Below are 25,583 nucleotides of genomic sequence, written 5' to 3' on the forward strand. Positions count from 1 at the left end.
TAAAAATCCACCATTGTTTTATAAGTCTGTTCGGGTATTATTACGGAATTCTGTTTAGTCATTTCAACTTCCAACCATTCCTGAAATTTTTCTTCCATGTACCTCTTTTCAGTCTCCATTGTGCTGAACATAAAAACACGCGTTAAAAGTTTTAATATAAATTTAAAAATGTGCGTTCGAAAAAGTACTCGAAAAGGTCGATATTTACCTACTTTTTCCTATCGAAATAACTTAAAAGGTTAGAAGAAATAATATATTGAAAGTTTTTGTGTTCTTCTCCGTTCTCACTCAATTATTAACAAAACCATGCTTACAAAAACAGTTTCGTACGAGCCACGCAAAGGCACTGGAGACAAGGGTGATTTACAGTTTTTTTGCACGAAAATTCAATATAGCATAAAATTCAAAAGTCACTACCATAAAAACGATGAAAAGCCTAATAGGTCCTGGGGACGAGGTTGATGAGATCCAGACAGGAGTCTAACCTGCTCGCCTCATTAGTATTTTTTCAAATAGGCATCTAGATCGTAAAACGAATGTATTCTTTTTGAAAACGAAATAAAAGAAAAGAAGATATTTTAAAAAAGTTATTATTTTATTATAAAAGTTTTATATTTTGACGATATTCGCCGCTGTACGAAGATGGTCAGTTTTGTACGAGGATGGTCACTCTCAGCGCTACGGCAAAAAAGCCCAACTTCGTACAGTGAATGACTTGACATCGTACGGAACAGGCCAACCGATAAATATTTTTTAGCCGGCAAGAAATCTTTTTTAGCTGCCGAGAAATATTTTTTAGCTACCGAGAAATATTTTTTGAGATGCCGAAATATCTTTTTTTTTTAAAACTGAGAATTTTTTTTAGCAGCCAAAATATATTTTTTTAGCTGCCGAGATATATTTTTAATATCAATGTTATGATACAGCTTAATGAGCAGTAAAATTGACTCGTACCTCAAGCCTTTAGTAAAATAATAACCTATAAACTCTTTCTGTACAGAGGTAATCTGTATTAGCAATGTGTATCTTAAGTGTACCACACTGGGACCAATACAGATCATCTTGCTGAAGTTGGTTCCCACATAACAAAACATGGTATACCATAACGTTGGAAATTTAATTTTCAAGCAAAACAATAAACGACCCTATACGACCCGTGTAATTTCTCGTCATGTTTACAAAATTCTTGGCACAAAAAAAGAAATACTTCGGCAACTAAAAAACATATCTCAGCAGCTAAAAATTTTATTTCGGTAGCTAAAAAAAGATTTCTCGGCAGCTAAAAAAGATTTCTCGGTTTTTAAAAAAGATATCTCGGTACGTAAAAAAGATTTCTCGGCAGCTAAAATGATTTCTTGGCAGCTAAAAAAGGTTTCTCGGTTGGCCCTTCTCGGCTTCCATAGATACCTGATATAGAACTTGTTTGTTGCGCAGGTGCTCATCACTACAAACTTTAGATAGATAGATGTGCATATCTTACATGGCTAGTCTCACAAATATCGAGGGATGTACTCCGTCTATTATTTCATTTTGAGCTACACAAACCCAATTAGGGCCCGCGCTCTACTAGACAACTTCCAGCAACATCCAAAGGCCCACACAGTGAGCCATCTGCCCAATTTCCCTCACATGGCTTGGGTTAAGCCGGGGCTATGGTAAAATTCACTCACCCATGCTGAATCATGTGCGTCGAGGAATCGAACCCCGCTCCCGCACAGACTAGATAGCTATAACCACTAATATGATTTAAACTAACTTTCCGTGGTTTCAGTTAAAAAAATATTTACAACTCTGCTTTTATGTTTTTTAGCGCTTTCCAGGGTGTTAAAAAATCTGTAACTTTTTTTCTTTCAATAATTAAATTTCAATAATAAAAAAAATCAATTTTAGTTACACCTGGGTACCCGTCCGCGGTTTTCGGTTTTCGGGTCGTTCTTTCTTTCGCGCTAACTTTTTTCAAAGATGTAAACAAATATGGCGGCATAAGGCGGGAAAAAGTTGAGAAAATGATTAAAACAACAGCACAGGGGAAAGTGTTTTAGTCACCTAGCTAGCTGTAGGTTAAGTTGCTTTAGATTTAAAAATGTATAAAATCGAAGACCAACAATGTATTAGTGTTAAATAATGTGTTTCAAGACCTGAACCAGACCACCCAGTAAGTGTCCCTGTTTTTTTACCTCCTAGCTACCTACAACACTGTCAAGACAGTCAGGGTAAACACTTCATTAGGCGACGGTAGGCTAATTAGGGCATACCACCTATTTAGGCGAGTAATTGTAGCCTAGTTAGGCCATATGTAACCTAGTTAAGACATTACAATATTTAATGGATTTTCACAAATAAATCGAAAGAAAAAATCGCAAAAAATCTTTGTTCAGAATGGTTAACGCGACAATGATTCCAAAATTGTCACTCGTGCCTCAGTATGTTAGCGCACAAGTAGGAATTATGTTAAATTAAATTATTTAACCTAATTAGGTCAAGTGTCGCCTATTTAGGTGCACACTGCCACGTTTTCGTCTGCCATATTTATTTTTTCCTTGTGGCGTGAATGGCTGAAATCCATTATTTAAAACAACAAATAGTGCCACACAAGGTTTCGGCCATAAGTTATCAATGCGCGATGCAAATAAGACGATAATTGGTCAAAATTATCTGCAAAGTGGACAGATTTGATTCACATAAATATTGTATTGCGAAACACAATGATTTCGACGTATTAAAAACAGAAAGTTTATGTTCGTCTAGTTAGACTACGAGTAGCCTAATACACATTTACAATAATTCAATTGTACATGCGTTCCTATGGCTCTTCATCGTTTTACAATATCAGAAAAAATGAGGTAAAAATCGTATTTTTAAGAGAGTTTGTTAGAGCCGAAAGCGTGTTTCTCCTGTTTTTTAACTTCTGTCATATTAATTTCTTTCAAATTTTAAGGAAACGTTAATAATAAAAAGATACAACTTATGTGTACTTTTAAAAACAAAGCGCGACAAGAAAGGTTATCACGAAAAAACGTGTTTTCTCATTAATAAACTCTTATAAAAGTGTGATGTTTACATCCTTTGATCGCTAAATAACCTGCGATGGAGTGTTAGTTTTCCTGAATTATCGTAAAGGTGTATTAAACTACATCACGTCGCCTAACTAAATGACTTGCCTAATTAGGTGTTTACCCTGACTGATAATGTGCACATGTTAGATAGATAGATGGATTCATATTTTACATGGCTAGCCTCACAAATATCGAGGGATATACCATGTCTATTATTTCCAGGAGGGGCCATGGGTTAGATGGAGAGTCCTAGAGTATTTATATATGCTCTTTTCGAGCTACGCAGACCCGATAGGGCCCGCTCTCTACTAGACAACTCCTGGCAACATCCAACGTCCCACACAATGTGCCATCTCTCCAATTTCCCTCACATGGCTTGGATTAACCCGGGGCTATGGTAACATTCACTCGCCATGTTGAATTGCCGTCAAGAGGAATCGAATCCCCGGTCTCCCGCACAGAGTACGGAGCTATAACCACTGATCTACGGCGCCACAATGCCACATGGTCCATTGTTCTTAAAATTAAATCAAAACAATGATCGAAACAACAACAATAAATATACCTTCTTCAGCATTTGAATTTGGGATTCTCAGGGTTAAAACAGACCAATCTTTTTAACCGAAGGGATTTTTATGTACAAAAAAATTGCCGACGTAACTTTGTTGTGAAATTTGAATGCCACGATCAAAAGTGGTTGGTGCTATTATGAAGAACGTAAGGTATAGAGAACATTAAAGTCGGCCCCTTTCCTTCATGCTGACACTCTTATGCTCAGCTGGTGCATTACATAAACATGGGAGAGGTTAGGTGTCCTGTAACTTAATACAGCTTGCGGACAAATGTTCTCGTGATGTAATACCAAAGAAAAAACATGTTGAATAAAGTTTAAAAAATTTTTAAAAGGGGAAAGAGAAATCAAATATGTTTAGTAATAATAATAATCAAAAAAATTGTATATCATATTAAAAAGAAGTCCAGAAGTTCTGTCTCCCTCACAGCACAGCAGGCAATAAGTCAGCCCTGCCCTCAGTTTTGTGAGAAGAGATGTTCTGCGAAGACTCAAACAATTAAGTCTCCTGTACAGTTTTGCTTAATATTAAGCTGTGCCAGTGACAAGCATTTTCGAAGCATGCCACTGGCGACTTTTGCGATATACAACCTACTGATGCCCTAAACTAATGAATAAATAATTCATTTTTAAACGCGCATGTTTTTCATTCAAATTCCGAACTGCAAGTCATTTTTTTCTTTGATTATTAGTATAGTAAATAATTACTTTATACAAAAGACATTTCAGGTGCGCATTATTTAGGTGACTAAGGTGTTTTGGTGCGTGATTGGAAACGCTGTTCCATTGTTGCAGGAGTGTGCAGAGGTGCGGGGTGCAATCGCGCATCTCAAAAGACCAGGACTGCTCAGGCGAGTAATAAATCATGCAGCAAATCTCTGAAAACATTTTTAAAGAGCGTGACTTACCACACGCCTGTGTTTTTTTATATGATGCAGCCTGTATTTATGCGATTTTTTCAACAAAACATCACAGGAAAGATTGTTATTTTTCTTAAAAAAGTTTCATGCACATGTTTTTGTTTAGAGGTCATCTACAATTTTCGTATGACATTTATATACGAATTTAATTGCTTATAATTCGTATAAAAATCGTATACAATTCGTATAGTGTTAATTAGTTATACGATTTTTAAAAAATCCTATACAAATTTTATGTGATTTTCATACAAATTTTATACAACTTTCATACGAATTGTGATACGAATTATATTCTTACTTATACAAATTTTCATATGAACTTTCATACAAATTATTAGGATTTTGTAATACGAATTGTGATACGAATTTTTAAACGAATGGTCATACGATTTTAATTTTCAATATAGTTTTCAATGTAGCTAGTCTTGAAATAAACGTTAACAATTTCTAAATGCCGTTCTTATTACTTCAAATGATTAGAACTGTCAAACAACCATCTCTGAACGCTGTTTGTGCGAATTTCGAAGGATTGGTACTTTTAAACAAAATGATTTAAACTTATAATGTAAAATTAAATAATTATTTCTCGCCGCTTTTCGTTCTTAAATTTTTAGAACACGATCTAACGAAGCATTTCTATCGCCCTTCTTCGTTTTTCAATTTTTAAACCACGATCTAAAAAAGCAATTCTATTGCTGCTTTTTGTTCTTAAACTTTAAAAATGTGATCTAATGAAGCTTTTCTATCGCCGTTCTTCATTCTTAAATTTTTTAAACACGATCTAAAAAAGCATTTCTATCGCCGCTTTTCGTTCTTAAGTTTTTAAAATACGATCTGGCGAAGATTTTCTATCGCAGTTCTTCGTTCTTAAATAAATCAAGAATGTTTTGTTTATAACACACAAGTTAATGATTTATTTACAAGACTCGCAAGATAATTAATAACAACAAAAGATAAACAACTACTGCCTCCGAGAAAAAGGTGGGAAACTTGAGCGTAAGCGTAGGCTTTCATCTGGACTGTGCTGTATTTATATGAGATTTTTTTCTTACCCATGCGAATTTAATAAAGTACGATTTTTTAAAACAAAAAACATATGCATCTAATTAAAAACTCACGAATTTTTGTTTTAAAACCTCATACAAATTTTATACGATTTTAGAAAATTTCATACGAATTTAATTACTGTATGGCAAAAGAAAATTCATATAGCATATACGAATATTTTCAATACGAATTGCTACAAATTTTGTAGATGATTCCTTAAAAGATTTTCAAAAAAAAATGTATTCCTTTTTTAAAACCTTTTGCACATTTTATTGCGTTCTTTTTTCCTTAACCAAACTTTGGAAATATATATGTATATATATAACCTTTGCAGCATAACTTTAAATAACAAGTTTTGTGCATTAAAGTATTTTTAGCTGGTAAAATTTATAAATTTGTTCTCTTGTTTTGAATTGCCAAAAAAACTAGCAGTCAAGCTGAAAAAATATAAATACTTGGAGCTCAAAAACTTTTAAAAGTTATGCCGCGAGAAGTTTTCTTGCGCTGTTTTAAAAGTTGTATAGCAAGAATTATTCTTTGCTGTTTTCAAATTTATACAGAATATCTGTTGATTTGAAAGCTGCAAGTTAAGATTGTTTTGTTTAGAAATTTATACAGCAAGTTCTTCTCCTCTCCCTTATAAAAAAAACAGAAAAATTATTTTAATAAAAACATTTTAGTGTTGTTTTAAAGTTTTTGGTGCAGTCTGTAAAAAATCTATGTCCCACATTTGCAAATTTTTAAGGAATATAGTGTAGTTGGTAAATCATAACGGAAGAGGGTGTTACAACTAACATGTTTTGCTATGTTTTTTTTTATATTATTTTTCCTATATGTTGACTATTGATGCGATAGTTCGAAGTATTTTAGCTAGCAAGCACAATTCACTATCATATAATATATGATATATATGATATATGTACAAAAATATACGAAGAGGGAGTAACGACAAGAACGTGTACATTCGAACAACATTCCTGACTTATTATTATTTCACCAAAACAAAAGAGATAAACAACCTGCAGTATACTGTCTTTCTTTATTTTCATTTTTTTGTGCAGCGTTAAATTGCTTAATTAGGTGAACTTAAAAAGGTGGAACAACTCACCTCTCTGTTTTCTATATTGCCTATCTAAAGTACCCGGCTTAAATGAAGAAAGTTGTCCATAATAAAAAAAGTGTACATATGTTCTTTTCTAAACGAACTCTTAAATCTCTCAAGATTATTATCTCTATCCAAATACATATTTTCAATAGCTTAATATCAGATGTCTTGGTTTCGATATTAATTTAGACCTCCTGGAAATTTCAAATGGACCTTATTGTTACCAATACAGGTCAATGGAGCTATTTTTCTTATTCGTAATTTTTATTGCTCTTGCCTAATTCTAAGTTCTAATCTCATGTAATTTGAAGTGTCTGCATATATATCTTGTGCTCTGCGTATGATTTGTTTTTTCATCCTTTGTTGTTGGTCATAATTGTTGCCTTTTTGGTGGATTCTGCGTTTTTACACTTAGCTTTACTGCTATCTCCTGTTTAGCTGAGGAAGAAAAGTCTATATAACAAAATTTTTTATTCTATCCTATTCACAAATAAATGCATTTAATAAATTTATATCTTTTTTTAAATAATTTTTAATATGGCAGTTTCATAAAATTAAAATATAATAAAAAAGTGTTTGCCATTGTACAGTTGAAAAACATGTTGCTTTTTAGATGGAGTGTGAAATTACCTCTATAAAAAAAGAATTGAAATGTTGGGAGTCAATGTTTGCAAGAAAATATGGTAGAAAACCAGCAAAGGTAACAAATTTATTTTATAATATAAACATAAATCTTTTAAAAACTGTTCTGTTTAACTTTATATTTCTGTACATAGCGCTCCTTGTGGGTTATTGAGAAGCGTCAAGGTTGTCAAATTAATTAATTAACATTCACAAAAACATTTAATTTGTTTAAATTTTAAATGTTAATATGAAAGGGAAAAGAAAAATGTTTAAACTATCTCAGTTATTGAACCTTTTGTTAATATTATAGGAAGACATCGATGACAGCTCTGCAGAAATAAAAGGTGCTATTTAGCTTTTGTATACATATTTATAAGTCCAATACAACCCATGTAGCTTACCCTCCTGAAGTTATTTTTGTCTAGAAATCTTTTTATTTAAAAAAACAAACAAAAGTATATTAGTAATAGTCAAAAATAGTCATAACTGCATATTCTGTGCATCCTTGCCTCCCTGTGAGCATGAAGTGAAAAATGTTCAGTGCATCAATATGTTATGATTGCAATTTTTTTTTGTTTAGAATCTTACAAGCGATATTCTTACCTAAAGAAAAAGAAAGATGAGAGTAACGATTGTGAAAGACAGAACAGCAGTAACTTAGTAAGACTATATATTTTAATGCAATGAGTAGATATACAGCTTTTATTATTTTGTATTTCTTTGTTTAACAAACTACTAATTTAACTGCTAGAAATATGTTATTAATTTAGTTACGCCTAACAATATTCCTGTTGGTCAGTTATAGAAAACTTTATGTGTGGTTAAATCTGATTAGTTCTGCTGGGTGCACTGGTTGCATTCATATCGTGACTGTACAATATAAATCCCTGTGACTTGCTGAAATACTGATAATCAATATTTCACTATTTTTGCACATCTAAGGCCAAGCAAAGGTTGCTAAAAACGTAATACACAGTGCAATTTATTCTGTATGTTATAACGCACTCATATTTTATGAACTAAAAAAGTTTGGAAAATGGTACTTTGATAAATACTTTAAATATAACTAAAAATTTAATTGTGTACCATTAACAACAAAAAATAACAAATTTAAACAACAGACTCAAATAAAAAATATTTGTAAATTTATTATAGAGAGATTGACAGACAGTCTCCTTTTTGTAATAGTGGAGTGGAAAATTATAAAATATGCGGAAATTCATTGTTTTAAGAATAAAAAAATCGTGTGTAGTCACGCAAAACAGATAATTAACTTCATGGCCATATCACTACAGTTCAGAGTAATTCATGTGTGGGCCGTTGGATGTTGCTGGGAGTTGTCTAGTGGAGCGCAGGCACTAGTTGGGTCTGCATAGGTCAAAATGAGCATTAAATACTCTAGGACTCTCCATCTAAGCCATGGCCCCTCCTGGAAATAATAGACAGGGTATATCCCTCAATATTAGTGAGGCTTACCTTGTAAAATATGCACATCTATCTATCTTGTTATTGCTACCACTCAAAAATATAGGTTGACGTGGCATGGAACTAACTTATTTTAAGCCAACACCTGATGAAATATAAAAATGGATGCAACTTTTCTATACCAGGTACCAGATGATGGTGTTTTTGGCACAAGTCTTAACAAAAAACACAACAAAACACCTCCAATTAAAAGCACAAGCTACATTAAACACGACCCTGATGTTTCATGGAGGCCGAAATTAAAACCTCTGAAAAGAATTGGTTTATCAGAGACACAAACTTTGGAGAAGGATTGCGAGAAAGAAAACGAGGTAATAAATGATTACGTTACATTTTTGGATTTATTTTTATGAAATGATATTAAGTTTGAAATAATTATTTAGCCTACTATGGGAAGTATTGTGCTGGTTAAAAACCCATCAAATAATTCTGAAGATGTTCCCTGCAAGACTAAGGAGAGAATTCCAGTAGTAAAAAGGTTTGTTTTTTTACAATATAAAAATGATGTTCAAAATCGAGGCTGAAGTCAAAAATTAAAAATGTTTAAACATGAATTAAGTCTAAAAATTAAAATTAAACTTTTGGCCAAAGTTTAAAATACTGCTTGCCTTTAATTTAAATTCTTAAAATTCTCAATTTGCCTGAAATCTTCTTGAATGAGAAATTTACATTGTTTCAAATTCAACTCAAACCTGTTTTTAAATTTGAACTAAGTTAAAATAAATATACTGTATTTATTTGTTATGAATACAAGAGAAATTTAAGTATAAAAATTAAGTAATCTTTTGCTAGTTTTTATTGTATTTTAGCATTCGTTAACTTAAATTATTAAATTAACTTAAATTAACTTAAAACTTGTTTTGTGAAACGTATTTTTGCATGCCTTATAAATTACTGTCTGAAAATTTTTTGAATATCTTCTAAGTGAAATGGTATGTTGAACTAAAAACGTATTCTATTTGTTCATAGTAAGGGTTTTGTCAAGAAAAGATTGTCATCATTTGGTAGAAATCTGTCATGTGACTTACTTGAGAGCTGTAAACAATCTCTTGGCGAGAAATCTGAGAAAAAAAATTCTTTAAATAACGTCATTAATGATGACAAAGACACACCAGCTGTTGTTAATTCACAAGCTGATGTCTCACTTAAGGAGGTAACAGAGACAAGCTCAGTGAAAGAGAATCTGGAAAAGGTTTACACGATGGAAGAACTTTGTTTAGATAAACATTTAGATAATAAAGAAGAAAGTGAAGCTACCTATCACAAAAATAATTTGACAAATGCTAATACACAAGACACACAATCTTCTATTAATAATGAAATTCAATCACCTAAGAAGAACAACCCAACTAACTCTGACGAACCAGTTTTAAAACTTATTGCAATTAAAAAGAAGAAGAAGAAGCTGAAGAAGAAAGAAGAAGAAGAGGAAACAATTGTTGAAAGAGTTAAAAGAAAAAGAGAGGAGGAAAGCAATACAGAAGAAGCAACAAGCAAGAAAGTTAAATTAAGTAAAAAGGCAGCCGAGAAAGGAAAGAGGTAGTTTATAATTTCATTTTGGTTTTTCTAACTGTGTATATATTCAAAAACATATTTGGAAGGTTGTCTGGGTCCCTGGTTAACAGAAGGAACATTCTGCTTAATGTAGAAATGTGTGATGTTACTGGTTCTGTATCTAATTCTAGGTTAGTTAGCGATAACTTTGTTAAAATCGATCTTAAGAAAAAAACATATCAACGTGGTGTGAAAAAGCTCACAGGTGGAGCGTACAAGCGAAGAATGTGGAAGAAGAAAACCAGTTTTGAAGTACCTACGAAAAATGGAAGCAAATGCTTCAAATGTGGAGGAGAGGGCCATTGGGCGAAGTTTTGTAGAGGTAAACCGAAGAAAGTGGACCCGTTTAAGTAAGTTGTCTAATGAGAAAATTTAATGTGAGAATGTTTAAGTAGATTACCATTCTTAAAAAATCAAGTATTTAAAAGCAACACTGAATACAGAGAAATGTTAGTACTACATGTTGGTTTATCTCAAATTATCTTAAACAGCACATCAAATGCTGACTGGTATTTTAGTTGTAGTGTAGACAGAGCTTTGATAATCAGTAGTCTTTAAGCAGTTGCGATAAGGCCTGGCACACATTAAAGAGGTTGTAGTGTCTTAAAAATGAAATAACTGCCACTTTGTTCTTGCTAATTTGAAAAAAAATTAAGTTTAAGGTTTGCAAAAAAGTGTCTCTTTAAATGAAAGTGCCAGCTATCACTTGAAAGCTTTCTAAAAATTGAAGCAAAAACGTTTTGTGTGGAATCCAGTTTCAATTTTCTGATCTCAACAGAATTTTGCTTCAATTGGATGTAAATGCGTTTTTTATGTTTTTATTAGTTACTTCATACTGTAAATAACAGGTTTTTAAATTTCATCTTAAAAGGGGACGCTTATTGGGCAGGGGTGCCTAATTACAAATATTTCCCTAACCCGGGCGCTTTTTCGACAGGGGCACTTAATGGGCATGGGGCGCTTAATCTGTTATTTACAGTATACAAGTATTAACTGGGTTTTGGTAAGGTGATTTTTAGGCTTGCAAATGAAATGTATATATAACCTATAGTGATTTTATGATAAAAATGTATTTGTAGAAAATTAGATGAAGAGATGACATCGTTGGAATTTCAACATTTAAATGAAGAGCAGGGAAGTTGTTTTGACTATTTGAATGAAGATACACAAGATGAAAGAAATAATCTTATGTGTTCCAAGAAAAATTTCACAATTGATGGTTAGTGTTTATTCAAATGTCAAATACCGTAAACAAATATTTCCCGATTTCTTGTTAGAATTTGTGTAATTACAAACCTGCGAGAATTTTTTTTCTCATTTGTTGCAAAAAACAACTCTTATGAGACTTTTCTTTTCCCTAACAGCTTATACAAAAAAATATCAAAAAACCATAGTTGGGAAAATATCAAATTTAAATCTAGAAAAAATAGTCATTCCAGTTGCATACCTTCCTCTCCAACAAAAATTATACACAAAATGAAAAAATCATCTGGTTAAGAACACAAAATATTTTTTTTGTATGATGATCCGTACTGCCCTTTACCAACAAATTTAAACCTTTATGTCAAAAAATCAATGAGCCAGAATAAATTTGAATCAAGAAAGAATATTTTATAACCATCGTGAGAATATAATTTGACGTTAGGACGATTCGCAAAATTAAAAACCCGACAAAGTTTTTTATAAGCAGGTTGCCACTGAGCCATGATTTTTTCTGGAGAATGATGACAATCATAAAGTAGCACAACCTAAACTATGAATATTACTTAATATTGCTAAACAATCTCTTGGCGTCTTTAAGGTTAAATTCAGAATCTTGTTTTGAAAAGTGACGACCTTGAAGGGACGAGAAATCGTGTTTTAGTTTGCCTTTTGCTATCACTTGCCCTTTGCTATCACTGGAACGACAACTCTTTAACCTGTGTATCTTACGAATCATCTTATCACAGTGACATCAAAGATTTTTTGTTCTGCTTGTACTTTCGACTTTGTACTTGAGCAGCTAACAGAGATTCGATGCTCTAATGATATTTGGAGGAACAATTTTAAAGGACATCAAAATCCTGCCGAATTTAGTACGGTTGCTTATAAACCTATAAAAATCGGCGTATTTGTTAACTTTTCACAGCTGTTGTTACTACTGACGACCGTTTCCTATACTTTTGTTAAACCACTCTAAAAATAGTTTTAGCGTATCAAAGATGTATGGGTGTGAGTTTTATATCTTTTATGTTTTATAGAAGTCATGCAGATTGAACCATGTTGGCCACGCACACCATATAGGATGGAAATAAATGATGAATTATTCTGTCCCTTGTTTAAATCTGAAGACGGGAAACCGGCTAAAGGTAAATATTTTTAAAAATAAAACTTTTTTGTTCATTCTTTAATGCTAACCCAGCAGGCTCGCATGTATAAACAGGAGAAATGCAGAAATCTTGGAGACTTTTTCAGCTTTTTTTTTGTAGAAACCTACAAAAAAGTCAAATCAAATCTAAAAATATTTGGACATGAGACTTTTAGAGAAGGACAACATGAGGCTGTTGCAAGGATTGTGTCTGGTGCGTAGCACAACATAAAATATATAAATATTGTTTGTTTGTTTCGTTTGTTTGTTTGTTTGTTTGTTTGTTTGTTTGTTTGTTTGTTTGTTTGTTTGTTTGTTTGTTTGTTTGTTTGTTTGTTTGTTTGTTTGTTTGTTTGTTTGGTTGGTTGTTTGGTTGGTTGTTTGGTTGTTTGTTTTTGTATAAAGTATGAAACTATTTAGCGTCCCATGATTTTACATTTTTATCTAATCTTTTATATTTTCTTGTAGGTTTGTCCACTTTGGTTATTCTCTCAACTGGTTCAGGAAAATCGTTATGTTATCAGCTACCAGCTTATATGTATTTTAAAGAAAGAAAAGCTATGACAATTGTTGTGTCACCGCTTGTTGCTCTCATGCAAGACCAAGTAAGTTAGTCGTGGTTTAACTTCCAAAAAAATAATTTGGGTCCTAACGCACAAATTTTAAGCATGAAGTAAGTAAGAAAGTAAGTAACGGGAAGTTTTCACGTTCTTGGGGATTCCATCCTAACGGTTGGTTCTTCCTTCCCTCCGACTGTAACTATGTTACATTACCGCCAGAGATGCGTATAGCATTGCTCTAACTTGCTTGGCTGCCACACAAGCCGGTTAGCGGTCAGTAGATGGCACCAAATAGACTGACAACACTGCATTTAAAGTGAGCGGGGTGGGGACTCGAACCTGATTACAAGTCGAATGCGCTACCACTACACCATTTCCGCTTCTAATGAATATACAATTTAGCAATATGTTGTATATTTCTGTCATCCACTTTTACTTTTTCTATATTTTTGCTGTTGTTTAACTTTGGAAAATATTCAAATTTTATTTGGCCTAAAAAATGTAATTTTTAAAAACCGAACCTATCTGCAAGCATGTGCAAGACGTATACGTTGTATTTTACTGATATAACTAATTATTCACAAAAAGTTCACAAAGGATATTGTGATTGTTTAGGTCGCAGGGCTTCCTTCATGTCTACCCGGTGCTTTCTTAAACAGTAATATGACTAAACTTCAACAACAGCGCGTCATCACAAAAATCAAAGAACAAAAGATTGCAGTCCTGTTAGTATCACCGGAGGCGCTCGTGTCCGGTGGGTTTGGCACCGGTATATTGCCACCCAAGTCCACTCTACCACCGATAGCATTCGCTTGTATTGACGAAGCTCATTGTTTATCTGAGTGGTCTCACAACTTCCGACCATCTTATCTGCGTGTTTGTAAAGTTCTGCGGGAGAGATACAACATCAAATGTTTGCTTGGTCTAACAGCCACAGCATCGCAAACCACTGCAACTTCAGTTATTCATCACTTGGGAGTTCCATGTGAGGGATCTATTATCCGTGATCCGAACCCAATCCCTCCAAACTTGCATATCACAGCTTCACGTGATGAAAACAGAGATTTAGTAAGTGCACATCACTTCATGAACCTTTTCTAAAACTTTTAGCATCGCTTAAGATAAACTCTTTTGTCCTGATTGATTTGCGCCTTAAAAGTTTTAATTTTCTTTATCATTTGTAAAATCAACAAAAATGAGCGACTAGAGTTATTCTTTGTATTATGAGAGAGCTGTTATGAGAGGTACGAGGTTTAAGAACTTATTGATTAATTTGTACAATGATTTTAGGCGTTGGTTGAATTACTTCAGATGAAACCTTTCGATGAATGTGATTCAATCATTGTGTATGTAACAAGGCGTCTTGAAGCAGATCGGCTTGCTGTAATGTTGAGAACTTGCCTTCCTGATCCTCTGCCAAAAGAAGAAAAAAAGGAAATTGAAAAAGAGAAGAAAAAGAAAGGAAAGTCAAAGTAAAAACGTTTTGAAATTTCCATATTTTGTTTGTCGGCTAAAACAGGGTCATGCTGGACCACGCACGAATTCTTCAAGCCACAAATAACAAATGCGATATATTTTTATCGACTTTGTTGCGATGGGCAAATTATCATGGATTTTTCATGGGCTAACGACTACTTCATGACATTTTAGTATTTTTATTTTTAGTAACAAGAAATGTCTCTCCAAACATTCTCTTTTAGCTTATTTTTCTAACGAATAGCGTAGTGACGTCAGAATGCTTTTATATTTGCGTTTCCATTAAAGATTGAGGGCACACACTGGGTCGGATTTGCATGGAAGAATCCTGTTTAGTTAATCTCATTTTTCTCCTGTGTAAAAGTATAAACAAATTAACTTTTTTAAATGCTGGTGTTATATTTTTGAAAGAAAAGGGTTTAGCGAAAAGAGTTTCTGCGGATTATAGTAAAGATTTCGAAATTATTCTAACACAGTGTGTTTCCATGAAAGTCACTGTTGTGCATTTTTACTTTTTAATAGGGCGTCCACAAAACCTTTTTGGTGGAATGTGGAATGTTATCACGCTGGTTTGACACCCGCCCACCGTCGACGCGTTCAAAATCAATTCATGTCGGGTGAACTCCGAGTGGTCGTTGCAACGGTCGCGTTTGGTATGGGTCTTGATAAGTCAGATGTTCGGTCTGTTATACATTTTAACATGCCAAAGAGTTTCGAGAATTACGTTCAAGAGATTGGTAGAGCTGGCCGAGACGGAAAACCATCTTTCTGTCATGTGTTTCTGGACGATGACGTAAGCGGCTGTTTTTTTTTCGTCACTATTTTCGACTTCTTGCGTGTGTAAAACGTATTTTTACTTTGTTTTGTATATAGTGGAACGATCTGAACGAACTTCGTCGACACATATACGGAAATACTGTCGATCGCAGCATAGTCAAGAAATTTGTCGACTTAGTATTTCCTTCTTGCAACTGTTCCGAGTTAAGCAAACATCACAACAGTTCAACTAAAGATAGTGATATTCCCCAGGTGGATTCTGCACCTCCACTTCTTGACAAAGAGGCGGAGGAATTATTTAGTCAGGACAACGACGACGCGATGTGTACCGACATCGAGATGATGGGTGTAACACCTAGTATAAGCAAAGCTGCTGAAGATCACGAAGATATGATCCTTTCACAGAAATGTTGTTCTGGTCATAGAAACGCTTTACCAATCGATTCAACAGTGCTAGAATTAGATATGCCTCAAGAAAACATATCAACATTAATGTCTTATCTAGAATTACATCCGAAACGCTGGATAGAGGTGCTTAATCCTATTCTCTCTTCTGCGTCCGTCAAATGTTACGGAGGTCCGGAGCAATTTCAGTTATTAGCAAAAAAGTTTCCGCCGGTTGCACTCTCATTGAGGCTTCTGCCGCAGAGTGAGCTGAAATATCTCGCAGATATGAAACAAATAGATTTGGATTTTATGACGATAGCTGATAAAATGTGCTGGGATGTGATCACGGTTGCTCGTGAAGTGCGTTCACTTCAATGGAATATGGCGTTCGCTTTGGACGCGCCGTTGAATACCACGGGCAAATCTGGAATCATTGTTGAGTGCGGACAATTAAGTTTTCATATTGTAACGCGAGAGGGGATTGGTGACGACGAAAAGGACGAAATCTGTGACTTTTTACACGAAAACGTCCTAGCGCAGGAAGAAAATCGCTTACTGCAATTAAATGCGTTGTATAATGTTTTGAAAGATTTATCTTGTCAACATTTTTGGGAGTTGCCTTCTGATAAACGAATTGATCAAAAAGCTCGCGAAAATATTGGTAGATACTTCATGTATGACAACAAAAAACAACTTGAAATCTTAAGAGAAATGTGTAGTTCTGACACTAGTATATGTACTCCTCCTCGGAGATGGAACTTGATAGCAAGTGATATTAAGAACTTGCTAATCTCTCATCCTGATGAAAACTTTACAGGAAGAGCTGTTGCTAGGATACTGCAAGGCATTAATAGTCCGTGTTATCCGGCAATTACTTTCGGTAGAGATCGTCGTTTCTGGAGACAATGCTTAGATGTGGATTTTAACGAATTGCGTAAATTTGCAGTTGAAGAAATTAGTCGATTTAGAAATTGATGAATCGATTCATCGGATGATTTCACGTCATCCAAACTAATACGTTGAAATTCATTTTGAAGGAATGTTAATTTTACAAAAATATTTTATAGTATTTATTTATTTATTTTAACTTCATCACCAGTCTCTTTCACTGTAAAATCGTTCGATACTGTAATCAAGGTTGTAACAGATGCGCTGTGTAAACATCTGACTCAGCAGTTTTTTAAGTCCAACCCGCCACACGTGTTCCCCACCTTGCGTAAATGAAACTGATTGTAATATTGATGGAAGTGTGATGTGGTCACACTATCCATGTGAAATGTTACAATAAACTAACAAATTTTTAACGCACTTTGTGAGAACTTTTATATTTTATTTATACACTTTTTTTGTGAGGACTCCAAAATGTGTTTGTTTATTTCCACAGCTGTTTATATTGGGATAAGAAATTCGCGATGAAAATTTTGCTAGTATAGAGTGGAAAAAAGAAGTTAAGTGGAGGATTTAGACTTTTACAATCGATACGGTTATTTTTTTCGCGTTTTTTCTTTAATTTGGATATAATTAATTACTACATTTTTTTCTCTCGATATTTTTAAAAGCTTTTTCTTCACAGCAGTGCGCATGTGTTTTTGTTGATATTTCTTTATGAGATAAGCTTTTCAATATTATTTTTTTTTATGTAGAGAAAGCAGACCGTTTTAAAATAAGAAAAAAAATTATGAATGTTTTCCTTCATACGTCTATTTTTGTTCAAGTTGTAAAAAGGTGAAGAAACTTATATTCAAAAGGGCGCGCCGTTGACAAAAAAGTTGAATTACGCGGGTTTTAAAAAAGAGATTTGTTTCTTGGTTAATGTTGCTTCGATTTTAAAAGTACAAAAGATTTATGTTTGGATGGTTGTCATATGGGGGAGCTATATTTATGTTTGTCTCATTAAAGAAGAATTTGTGAGAGTTAGCTGAAGTTAAAGTGATCAAGTTGCAAATATTATTGCTTCTAGTGTTTCGTCTTCCTTGCTTACTACAATTATTCATGGGAAATTTGATGTTGTTGAAAATAATGCAAAAATGCAATTCTAAGTAGCCCGTTTTTATAAGTAACACAAAATTTAACCTGATGGTCAATTGTTTAGGTTTTTTCGTTTTACAAGCTCAACTGCTTGTTGATTATTAAATAAATATACGTATTTTCTTTGTCAGGCTGCGAGCTCTTCAAAATCAAACTCCAGTCTCAATCACGTTTGTCGTCGTATGAAATTTACAATTTAGAACAAGGTTTGATGATTTTACAGTCTTTGTTTTTTTTTTCACCTGTTTTGTTTACTCTAGGCTCAGTTGCTTACAAGTTCCTTTTTTAAAAATTCGAGCCTCATGTTCCTTTATAACAAACGTGTGAGCAGAACGCGGGCGCAACTATCTTTAAATGGGTTTTAATTCCCTAGAGTTGACTGAACTTTCTAAGGACTACGGTTAGCCTTCTTTCATAAAAAAATTAATATTGAAGGTAGTTAAATTTTTAATTCATTGTTAGGAATACCAAGGTTGGCACCACTCGCAGATGTTAATTTAGAAAGCGTAAAATTTCAATCACTATAGGTCCTGTTTTGAAATATTTCCCTTGATCTGCACTCTCTTTTTTCATAATAATCTTCTGCGACGCAAAGATTCTCTTTATGCGGAACAAAGACTGTTTGAAATATATTTTATAATTTATAAATTTTTTATTTTGTCTAAACTCGGTAGTTTAATAAATCTATTTTTTGTCTAGGTTTTATATTATTAATTCATGTTTGGTTTGCTTGTTCTATGACAATACACTAAATAAATACGAAAACGGTTCAGTACGCCATACACCTGTGTGTTAGTGTCTGGGCACAAACGACGTTTATCTGGGTACCTCATTTATACAAATTTTGGCGCGAATTTAAATTTATGAAGAGCAAAATGATATTTTAGCGTATTTTCAATTCGGTGATTAAGGAAAAAATTTGCAGAAGCTTTTTTTATTTTATGGATTGTATTTCACACTGCAACGTACGAGTACTTTGTTAGAGTTGTAGGTAGGTAGTAGGTAGTCGCCGGTGACGATAATAGCATAGCCGTTTAAGCTTGGAGGTTGAAGTGAGTAATTCCCCGTTCCCTCTATACGGCTAATTCGCAATGCATTATGGTAGTTGTATTCCGCGAAAACGTAAACAAACCATTCGTAGTAACAAAAATGGCCGAACAAGTACACTTCATCCTTAATTCTACTCAAAACCAAAGCGATATACAAAATTCTAATCAAGACAACAGTTTTTTTCAAAACTTGGGCTCTCCTGCAAGCATTGGCTCAAACTTTTCATCAAGTTCAAGCTTTTTATTGCAAGCTAAAAGTAAAGGAGGAGGGATAACTTGCTGTGTACCTCTCTGTCAAAACAACTCAAAGAAGAATCCAGACTTATCTTTTTATGTCATTCCTAAAGACTCAGAGCTTCGAAAGAAATGGCTTTTTATGATCAGTAGAAAGGATTTTGTACCTTCTACGAAACCACATTTTTCGACTTCAATATTTTTCTCGGTTTGATACCAGTTTAGAGCATTAACTTCATTTTCTAAGCCCCATTTGCAGGCCTCTGATGTAAAGTTTTTATTTTTATTTAGACATTTTTGTAATATGCTTTTTGGATGTATATTTTTTCTTCTATTTATAATAGATCCAAAATTGGATGATGTTATGCGTTTCTTTCTTTCTGTGTACCACATATCACATTTATACTGAGTACATGTGGATTTTTCTATGTCTCGAACTTGTTCGGCATTGACATGAATGAAATTGTTTACAAATGACTTTTGCTCATCTGATAACTCTGCTATTTCTGGTTCAAAGTCAAGAGCCTGCAAAAATAAATTAACTGTCGGACGTAATTCAACTGTTTCACTGTTTGTCTGTTCAAAATTAAATTCTTTTATAGATGTGTCATAAAATGATGATGGTTTATAGTCATTTCCTTGTAATAAATATGCCATTGAAGTTCCTTGCCCTATTTCAAATAAGTCTGTCGCTAATTTTTTGACTTTTTCGGTTGAGGGCTCATGTGCAAACAGTGGTGTAGAACAAAATTTTCTATTTCCTGTGACCAACGGTCTTTTGCGACTTTCATTTGTGTCTTTCGTAAGGTCTGCTTTCTCGAATGCCATTGCAGAAAATTTTATTGGTGCAGAATTTGCACTTTCTCCAGGTACATGCCATTTTTGTAACAAATCTGTGCATGTCTTGTCATCAGGGACAATTTTTAAGTCCAACTGTTTGTATTCAACCAATTGAAATAGAACTGCTGCGACATGCTTACAGCATCCTCCTGCTCCAGCTTTACATAAACATTTCGCATACAAAATATCACCACTTCTTTGACACAGGTGGACATAAACAGAATATTTTTCTCTTTTCATGGAAGCAGCTACAAAACATTTCACAAGAAAAGTTAATTTTTCAGCCATAACATTACTTTTAACTCTCACTTTCTTCACGTAGCTCTCCTTGAATAGTTGGTATCCAAGAATTTTATGCTTTGTAGCACCCTTCGGCTTGCTATCACAGCTATTTCCAAGAACTAAATATTGGTGAATTTTCTCCTGGGTGATCGAAGGCATAGCTGCAAGATCAGTTGACCATTGACTTATATCTTCGTGTGTTCTTTCCTCCACTTCTTCGTCCCTCTCGGCATTTGTTAATTCTTTAAAAACAGGTCTTGGTACCACACAAGAGCTTTGAGAAAAGCTAGGCCCAAGATCTGTAGAGCTTAAAATTATATCTAAATCTGTATCCTTATTTATTACTTCCATTTCGACTTCTTTCACTCCTAAAACCTCACTAACTAACAATATTTAAATGTTTACATCAATAACACGGGTTTTGGATAAGGGAGATAATGATTTTCTTGAGGAGATTTGAAAATTATCACAAACAATAACGGCTTTTTGTTATTATCGCCACAATAAAAAGAATGCTGTTATTTATTTACAAACTCTCGCTTCTGGGAGGGAAAACTGTAGAATACAACTACCATAATGCATTGCGAATTAGCCGTATAGAGGGAACGGGGAATTAAACTCCCACATTCATATATATATTTCTATTTTTCACTAAACGTTTTTTATCAGAAACCAGTCTATAATAAACCTTATGCTCAGAAAGGCTATATTTTAAAAAACTTTAGCATACTGAGAAAAGCTCCAACAAAAAAATCCTTAAACCCTCAAAAAGTCTTGTTAATAAAAAAACTGGAAAACTCCAGGCTAAACCGAATGCTTAGGTTTCCTATAAAAAAAAACGAGCATCGCTCTCATCCCCATGTTCATTTTTAAACATTAACCTGTAAAAATTAATCTGCAGCCCAAGCAGAGCAAATAACCAATTCGTGACGTGCTTTTCGCTTCACCTTTTTGACAGAATAGCAGTTAAAATGTCGCTCACAAGAGAACAAACTTTGCTGCAAGAGCTCAATGAGGCTAACATTCGAACATATCAACTTGAAAAAACAGCAAGGTGGTGGAGTGAGTCTACAGCAAGCTGGAGAGAAAAATGGGGTAAGGTTCGTAGTCAGCGAAATAAACTACGAGACGATTATGTCATACTAAAAGGACAATATACCTCGCTAACTAAAGAATATTCAATGATAAAAGCAGAGAAAGATAATTTACGGAACCAACTGGCAAGCCTGAAACCTGAAAAAAGAATAGCTCGCATAGAACCTTTACTTGAGGAAAAAATCAACACCACGGAGGAGATTAATGTTATTTGCAATGAACTGAACTCTCCAAGAAAGGATAAAAAGTTATCAGATCTTCCAAAAGAATATGCTTTACTGAAAGATCTCGTTGAGGAAGACGAAGAAAACGAAGAAAGAATTGGAGAGACTGGCGTAAAAAAAATTGACAGTGAGCTTATAAATGATAAACTTTCAAGAGTGAAAGATTACGTCATATCATGTGATGAATATGTGCAAGCGAAAAACAGGTGAGAAAACTTTTAATTTCTGGTGATGTTTTTTCCTTACCTGTTATAGATCGCAGGATGTTCTGTTGATTTATCTGTACGAAAGTGTAATAACAATACATTTAACAAGTTAATGAGGTTTGCTATTCGCTGGATTAAGTATTGCAAATTTTGGAGTTTTTTTATGCTATTTTTGCATAGTTAAGTCTTCGCGAAAAATGCCAATCAATGGACACCATTAGTGAAAATAAATCTGCGCGTATATATTACAAAAAATGCACCAATTGTACTAATTAAACATATCATCAGCCTCGTCATCAGGGCATCTTGTTACTTTTTGACATCGGACGGCTATAGACGGTTTTAGAAAAGAGACAACAGGCGCTGGAAACGAGGTTGGCATATCATGTGATTCATGGATATTCATATTCATTCGCGACATATCTAATTTTTGCAGAGAGCTTACCCGCCTGCATCTAGGCTAAATAAATCAGGCTTAAGTGCTGAGTTTCATCTAAAATTCAGATCCAGCCCTCAGCAACTCCGTCTCTTACAATAATTGGAAGGGGTGAAGCTGTTGAATTTTAAAATAATGTTTCTTAATCATTTTAAATCTTTATAACGAATTTGCACATGAAATGTTTTGTGCGAATTTTCAGAGAAATTGTTAAATTAGAATCAAGAAATCTGGAATTATCCGAAGATTACGAAAAATTACAAGAACAGTACATCGAAGATAAGGTGAATTTCGTTTTATTTATTTTTGGACGATATTTAAACTTTGCTTCGACACGTCAACTTTTATTTTAAAGCGGTAATTTAACATATTTATTTAGAAGAACAGTGAGGAAAAACCACCAACAGATAAATACGGACAACATACAAACGAATATAAAATCAGAGAGCTGCACCGCGAGGTAAGTTTTTTATCGCGTGCAAATCGTACTAATTTTCACGTATAAATTTTGGCGCATGTTAAAAGAATTAGCGAAAAATTAATTTTCGTAAAGCTTGTCTCAAATTTAATACAAAAAACACATAAAAGTTCACAACGTTAGTGTTGCTTCCCCTTAATAATCAATAAAACATAAACAATAAAACAAATCAACAGATCGCGAAAGTGTTTTCTACTATTTTGTTTTTGTTTTTTGTTATTGCTTTTCCTGACAGGTAACGGCTCTCTTTAAATTTACTATATGACGTAATACATTTTCTTTGATCATAAAATTTTTCGACGTAATCGTGTAAAAATAAATTCGCTCGCAAAGCTTTTTTCCGCTAAATTTGCGCAAAAAAACATGGTCTCTACTCGTGAAAGTTTTTGTCCTCAATAAAACTGATTAGCATTTTGTTAACGCATGCGCAATTGGACAAAATCTCTAAAACACGTAAGCTTTTTGTGCTATAGCTATAGCGAAACATGCAGGCAATGGAAATGAGCCTTCAAATTTCTACCTGCGGAAGTTTTTGCGCCTAAAATACTACGTTTAAGATGAACAGTTTACGTTTTTAAAGAGAAACCACTGTACCCCCACCAGTTCACAAAGCGTGCACGAATGAAAAAAGTATTAAAAATATGTTATATTTCTTGTAGATACAAAGGCTGCAGCAAGAAAATTGTAATGAATGGAGGAAACGAGAACAATGTGAAACAGATATGATAGAGTTAAGAAGAGAACTCAAATGTTCACACCAGACAATACAAGTATGTTGCAGATATAATAATCGAGACTAAATGTGTTTTCCTGGACCGATTTTCATAGGAAAAACTTTGCTTAAAATAGCATCCAATAATACAGGACTCGATAGAGCTTCTTTTCCCTGAGCATCTATTTTACGAAATCCAGCAATTTAAGCATTTCCGCAGCACTACTTTAAGGCCACGGTTTAATATTTGCACAATAATAGTTTGAAAAAAATTGGAAAAGGCGGTGAAAGGAATAGGAAATCGTGTAACAACCTTACGTCATATATTATTATTATTCCAAATATTTATAGTTAGCCACTTCAGTGTTGGGAACACTGTTATCAATGTAGGTCCTGTGTTTTAAATGTATACATTAAGTATGCACTGGCATTCCCTACCTAATTTCCCTCACGTGGCTTGGGTTGATCTCTAGCTGTGGTAAAGGCACTTGCTCAACATTGCCTGCGCTGTGGACCGCAGTAATGAATAACCTCGATGTAACCAAGACAATTTAAAGAAGCTTGAGCAATTTTTTTTTATGTAGGAACTCAAAGAAAGTTTGTCAAGAAATAAGGAAGAAACATCAAAATCTCACTTAGCAGAATTAAATTTATTTAAGACGGAGCTAGAACACAAAACACATACGTGTATGGAACTCAAATCCAATTTAAATAGAACTCGCAGACAATTACAAGATAAGGTATGTATACTGATCTTTGTAAAGCACCGAAGATGAAGGCTTTTAATGCATATATTTTAAATTTATCAATGAGCGCTCTCCGCCCACGCTCGATGTATTGCAGTTGGAAATGCAGGCTTTATTCTGCAATCCATAACTTGTTGTAATTTTAATCGTTTAGACAGATGCACTTAACCACGAACAAAAAAGAACAGAACATTATGAAAGCGAAATTAAGAAGTTAAGGTCGCGAGTAGACCAGTTAAAAAAACAAATTTTGGGGACTGAGGAAAAGGTTGGTATTTTAATTACTTTAATTGCAGATTATTTTGGTCATGTCAAATTCGACAATCTGAAAATTTTTCAATTTCAAGTAGTATCATCAATGAATTATGCGGTTTGTTATACTAGATTGATTTACGAGAGAATCACATTAGACGATTCCAAAGATCATTAGAAGAGCAAACACAACTCAAAGAAACTCTACAATCACAAGTAAAACATTTAACAACGAGGTGAGTACGTTATTATATTCAACACTAAAACGTGAAGCCATATCAGATCTGGAAAAAAAATTAAACAGCCCCACCTGGTGGCAAAAATCAACCTAAAATTAAATTTTTTTAGATTAAAAAGACAAGAAAATATGTCCCGAGTCGATCTGGATGAAACGAGCGATGATGACGAGCCATAGTAACAATAAATACAAACCGTTCAATTACGCGTTTTTTCAGATACACTATATACAAATTATTTTCAGTTGGAATTTATAAAAGGGAAATGCTACTTAACAAAGTTTTAGAACTATTATATTTAAATTGTCAATGTATCAGTTTTTATTTGATATCACATAGCAAGGCAACGCCTCTTAAAATCCAATGATCTGGACTTTGTGTTGTACGTAACCACAACGGAGTGATGTACGTTAGATCTGTACGTCGTGGCTTCTTGTAAACAGGACACATGTATAATCGTGGATCTTTTGGTCCCGTGTTATTGATTGCATAAACATGAACCACTGGTAACAGCGAAAATAATGTCTTCGGTGCAGATTCCGTCAATTTGCAATTCTTACGATCCCAAGATGCACCATCCAAATATAAACCGTGGACATAGACTCCCTCCTAATGTTGGAAAAAGAGAAAAGGTTGGAGCTAAATGCACTATATCGTAGGCCTTCCTACACAAGCTATGAAAAATGTATGAGCATTTCAAAATTCTATGTAGCATTCGATTTGACCTATATAATGCACAAACCATAGTAAATGACCCATAGTACGATTAGCACTGTTAGTAAAAATTTAACTATTTTTGGCCTTTTGCTAAAAACGACCAATTTCCAGAATTCCTAGAACAAAAACAAAAGATAAC

General features: G+C 33.8%; 3 protein-coding genes across 7 annotated transcripts in view; 2 read left to right on the top strand and 1 right to left on the bottom strand.

Annotated features, from left to right (window-relative positions):
- The first annotated feature begins 1,965 nt into the window (after positions 1-1,965).
- LOC130613951 (ATP-dependent DNA helicase Q4-like) lies at positions 1,966-17,001 on the top strand. Of its 3 annotated transcripts, none has more exons than XM_057435327.1 (16): positions 1,966-2,155; positions 7,313-7,399; positions 7,634-7,667; positions 7,904-7,983; positions 8,934-9,119; positions 9,192-9,286; positions 9,778-10,347; positions 10,494-10,712; positions 11,442-11,581; positions 12,603-12,710; positions 12,831-12,923; positions 13,178-13,314; positions 13,885-14,337; positions 14,560-14,741; positions 15,268-15,538; positions 15,619-17,001. In XM_057435327.1, the coding sequence occupies exons 2-16, from the start codon at positions 7,313-7,315 to the stop codon at positions 16,882-16,884; spliced, it is 3,921 nt and encodes a 1,306-aa protein (XP_057291310.1). In that variant the 5' UTR covers positions 1,966-2,155; the 3' UTR covers positions 16,885-17,001. The 3 variants fall into 3 exon arrangements, with proteins under 3 accessions (XP_057291310.1, XP_057291309.1, XP_057291311.1); XM_057435326.1 differs by lacking the exon at positions 1,966-2,155 and adding an exon at positions 2,781-2,843; XM_057435328.1 differs by lacking the exons at positions 1,966-2,155; positions 12,831-12,923 and adding an exon at positions 2,781-2,843.
- Positions 17,002-17,666: 665 nt separating this feature from the next.
- Positions 17,667-25,037, top strand: LOC130613955 (coiled-coil domain-containing protein 102A-like). 3 transcript variants are annotated; one of them, XM_057435334.1, is made up of 9 exons: positions 17,667-18,143; positions 21,301-21,867; positions 22,506-22,587; positions 22,686-22,763; positions 23,441-23,551; positions 24,078-24,233; positions 24,394-24,507; positions 24,624-24,727; positions 24,840-25,037. In XM_057435334.1, exons 2-9 carry the CDS (start codon positions 21,314-21,316, stop codon positions 24,904-24,906), a joined length of 1,266 nt encoding a protein of 421 aa, XP_057291317.1. In that variant the 5' UTR covers positions 17,667-18,143; positions 21,301-21,313; the 3' UTR covers positions 24,907-25,037. The 3 variants fall into 3 exon arrangements, with proteins under 3 accessions (XP_057291317.1, XP_057291315.1, XP_057291316.1); XM_057435332.1 differs by having other exon boundaries at positions 17,669-18,143; positions 22,683-22,763; XM_057435333.1 differs by having other exon boundaries at positions 17,669-18,143; positions 21,306-21,867; positions 22,683-22,763.
- The window catches only part of LOC130613950 (dynein axonemal heavy chain 8-like), a 55,493-nt gene continuing 54,835 nt past the window's right edge, over positions 24,926-25,583 (bottom strand). The window contains exon 83 of the mRNA XM_057435325.1: positions 24,926-25,336. Within this exon, the coding sequence (XP_057291308.1) occupies positions 25,049-25,336 (288 nt within the window). The 3' untranslated portion in view covers positions 24,926-25,048. The remainder of the gene's footprint in view (positions 25,337-25,583) is intronic.

Source organism: Hydractinia symbiolongicarpus, chromosome 11, assembly GCF_029227915.1.
Source record: "Hydractinia symbiolongicarpus strain clone_291-10 chromosome 11, HSymV2.1, whole genome shotgun sequence".
NCBI lineage: Eukaryota > Metazoa > Cnidaria > Hydrozoa > Anthoathecata > Hydractiniidae > Hydractinia > Hydractinia symbiolongicarpus.

Coding starts and splice junctions, on each gene's coding strand:
- LOC130613951 (XM_057435326.1), top strand. CDS start 2,796: ATGCGTTCCTATGGCTCTTCATCGTTTTACAATATCAGAAAAAATGAG. Junction 7,984..8,933: donor GACAGAACAGCAGTAACTTA/GTAAGACTATAT, acceptor TTTCTATACCAG/GTACCAGATGATGGTGTTTT. Junction 9,120..9,191: donor ATTGCGAGAAAGAAAACGAG/GTAATAAATGAT, acceptor ATAATTATTTAG/CCTACTATGGGAAGTATTGT.
- LOC130613955 (XM_057435332.1), top strand. CDS start 21,314: ATGTCGCTCACAAGAGAACAAACTTTGCTGCAAGAGCTCAATGAGGCT. Junction 21,868..22,505: donor TATGTGCAAGCGAAAAACAG/GTGAGAAAACTT, acceptor GCGAATTTTCAG/AGAAATTGTTAAATTAGAAT. Junction 22,588..22,682: donor AACAGTACATCGAAGATAAG/GTGAATTTCGTT, acceptor ATATTTATTTAG/AAGAACAGTGAGGAAAAACC.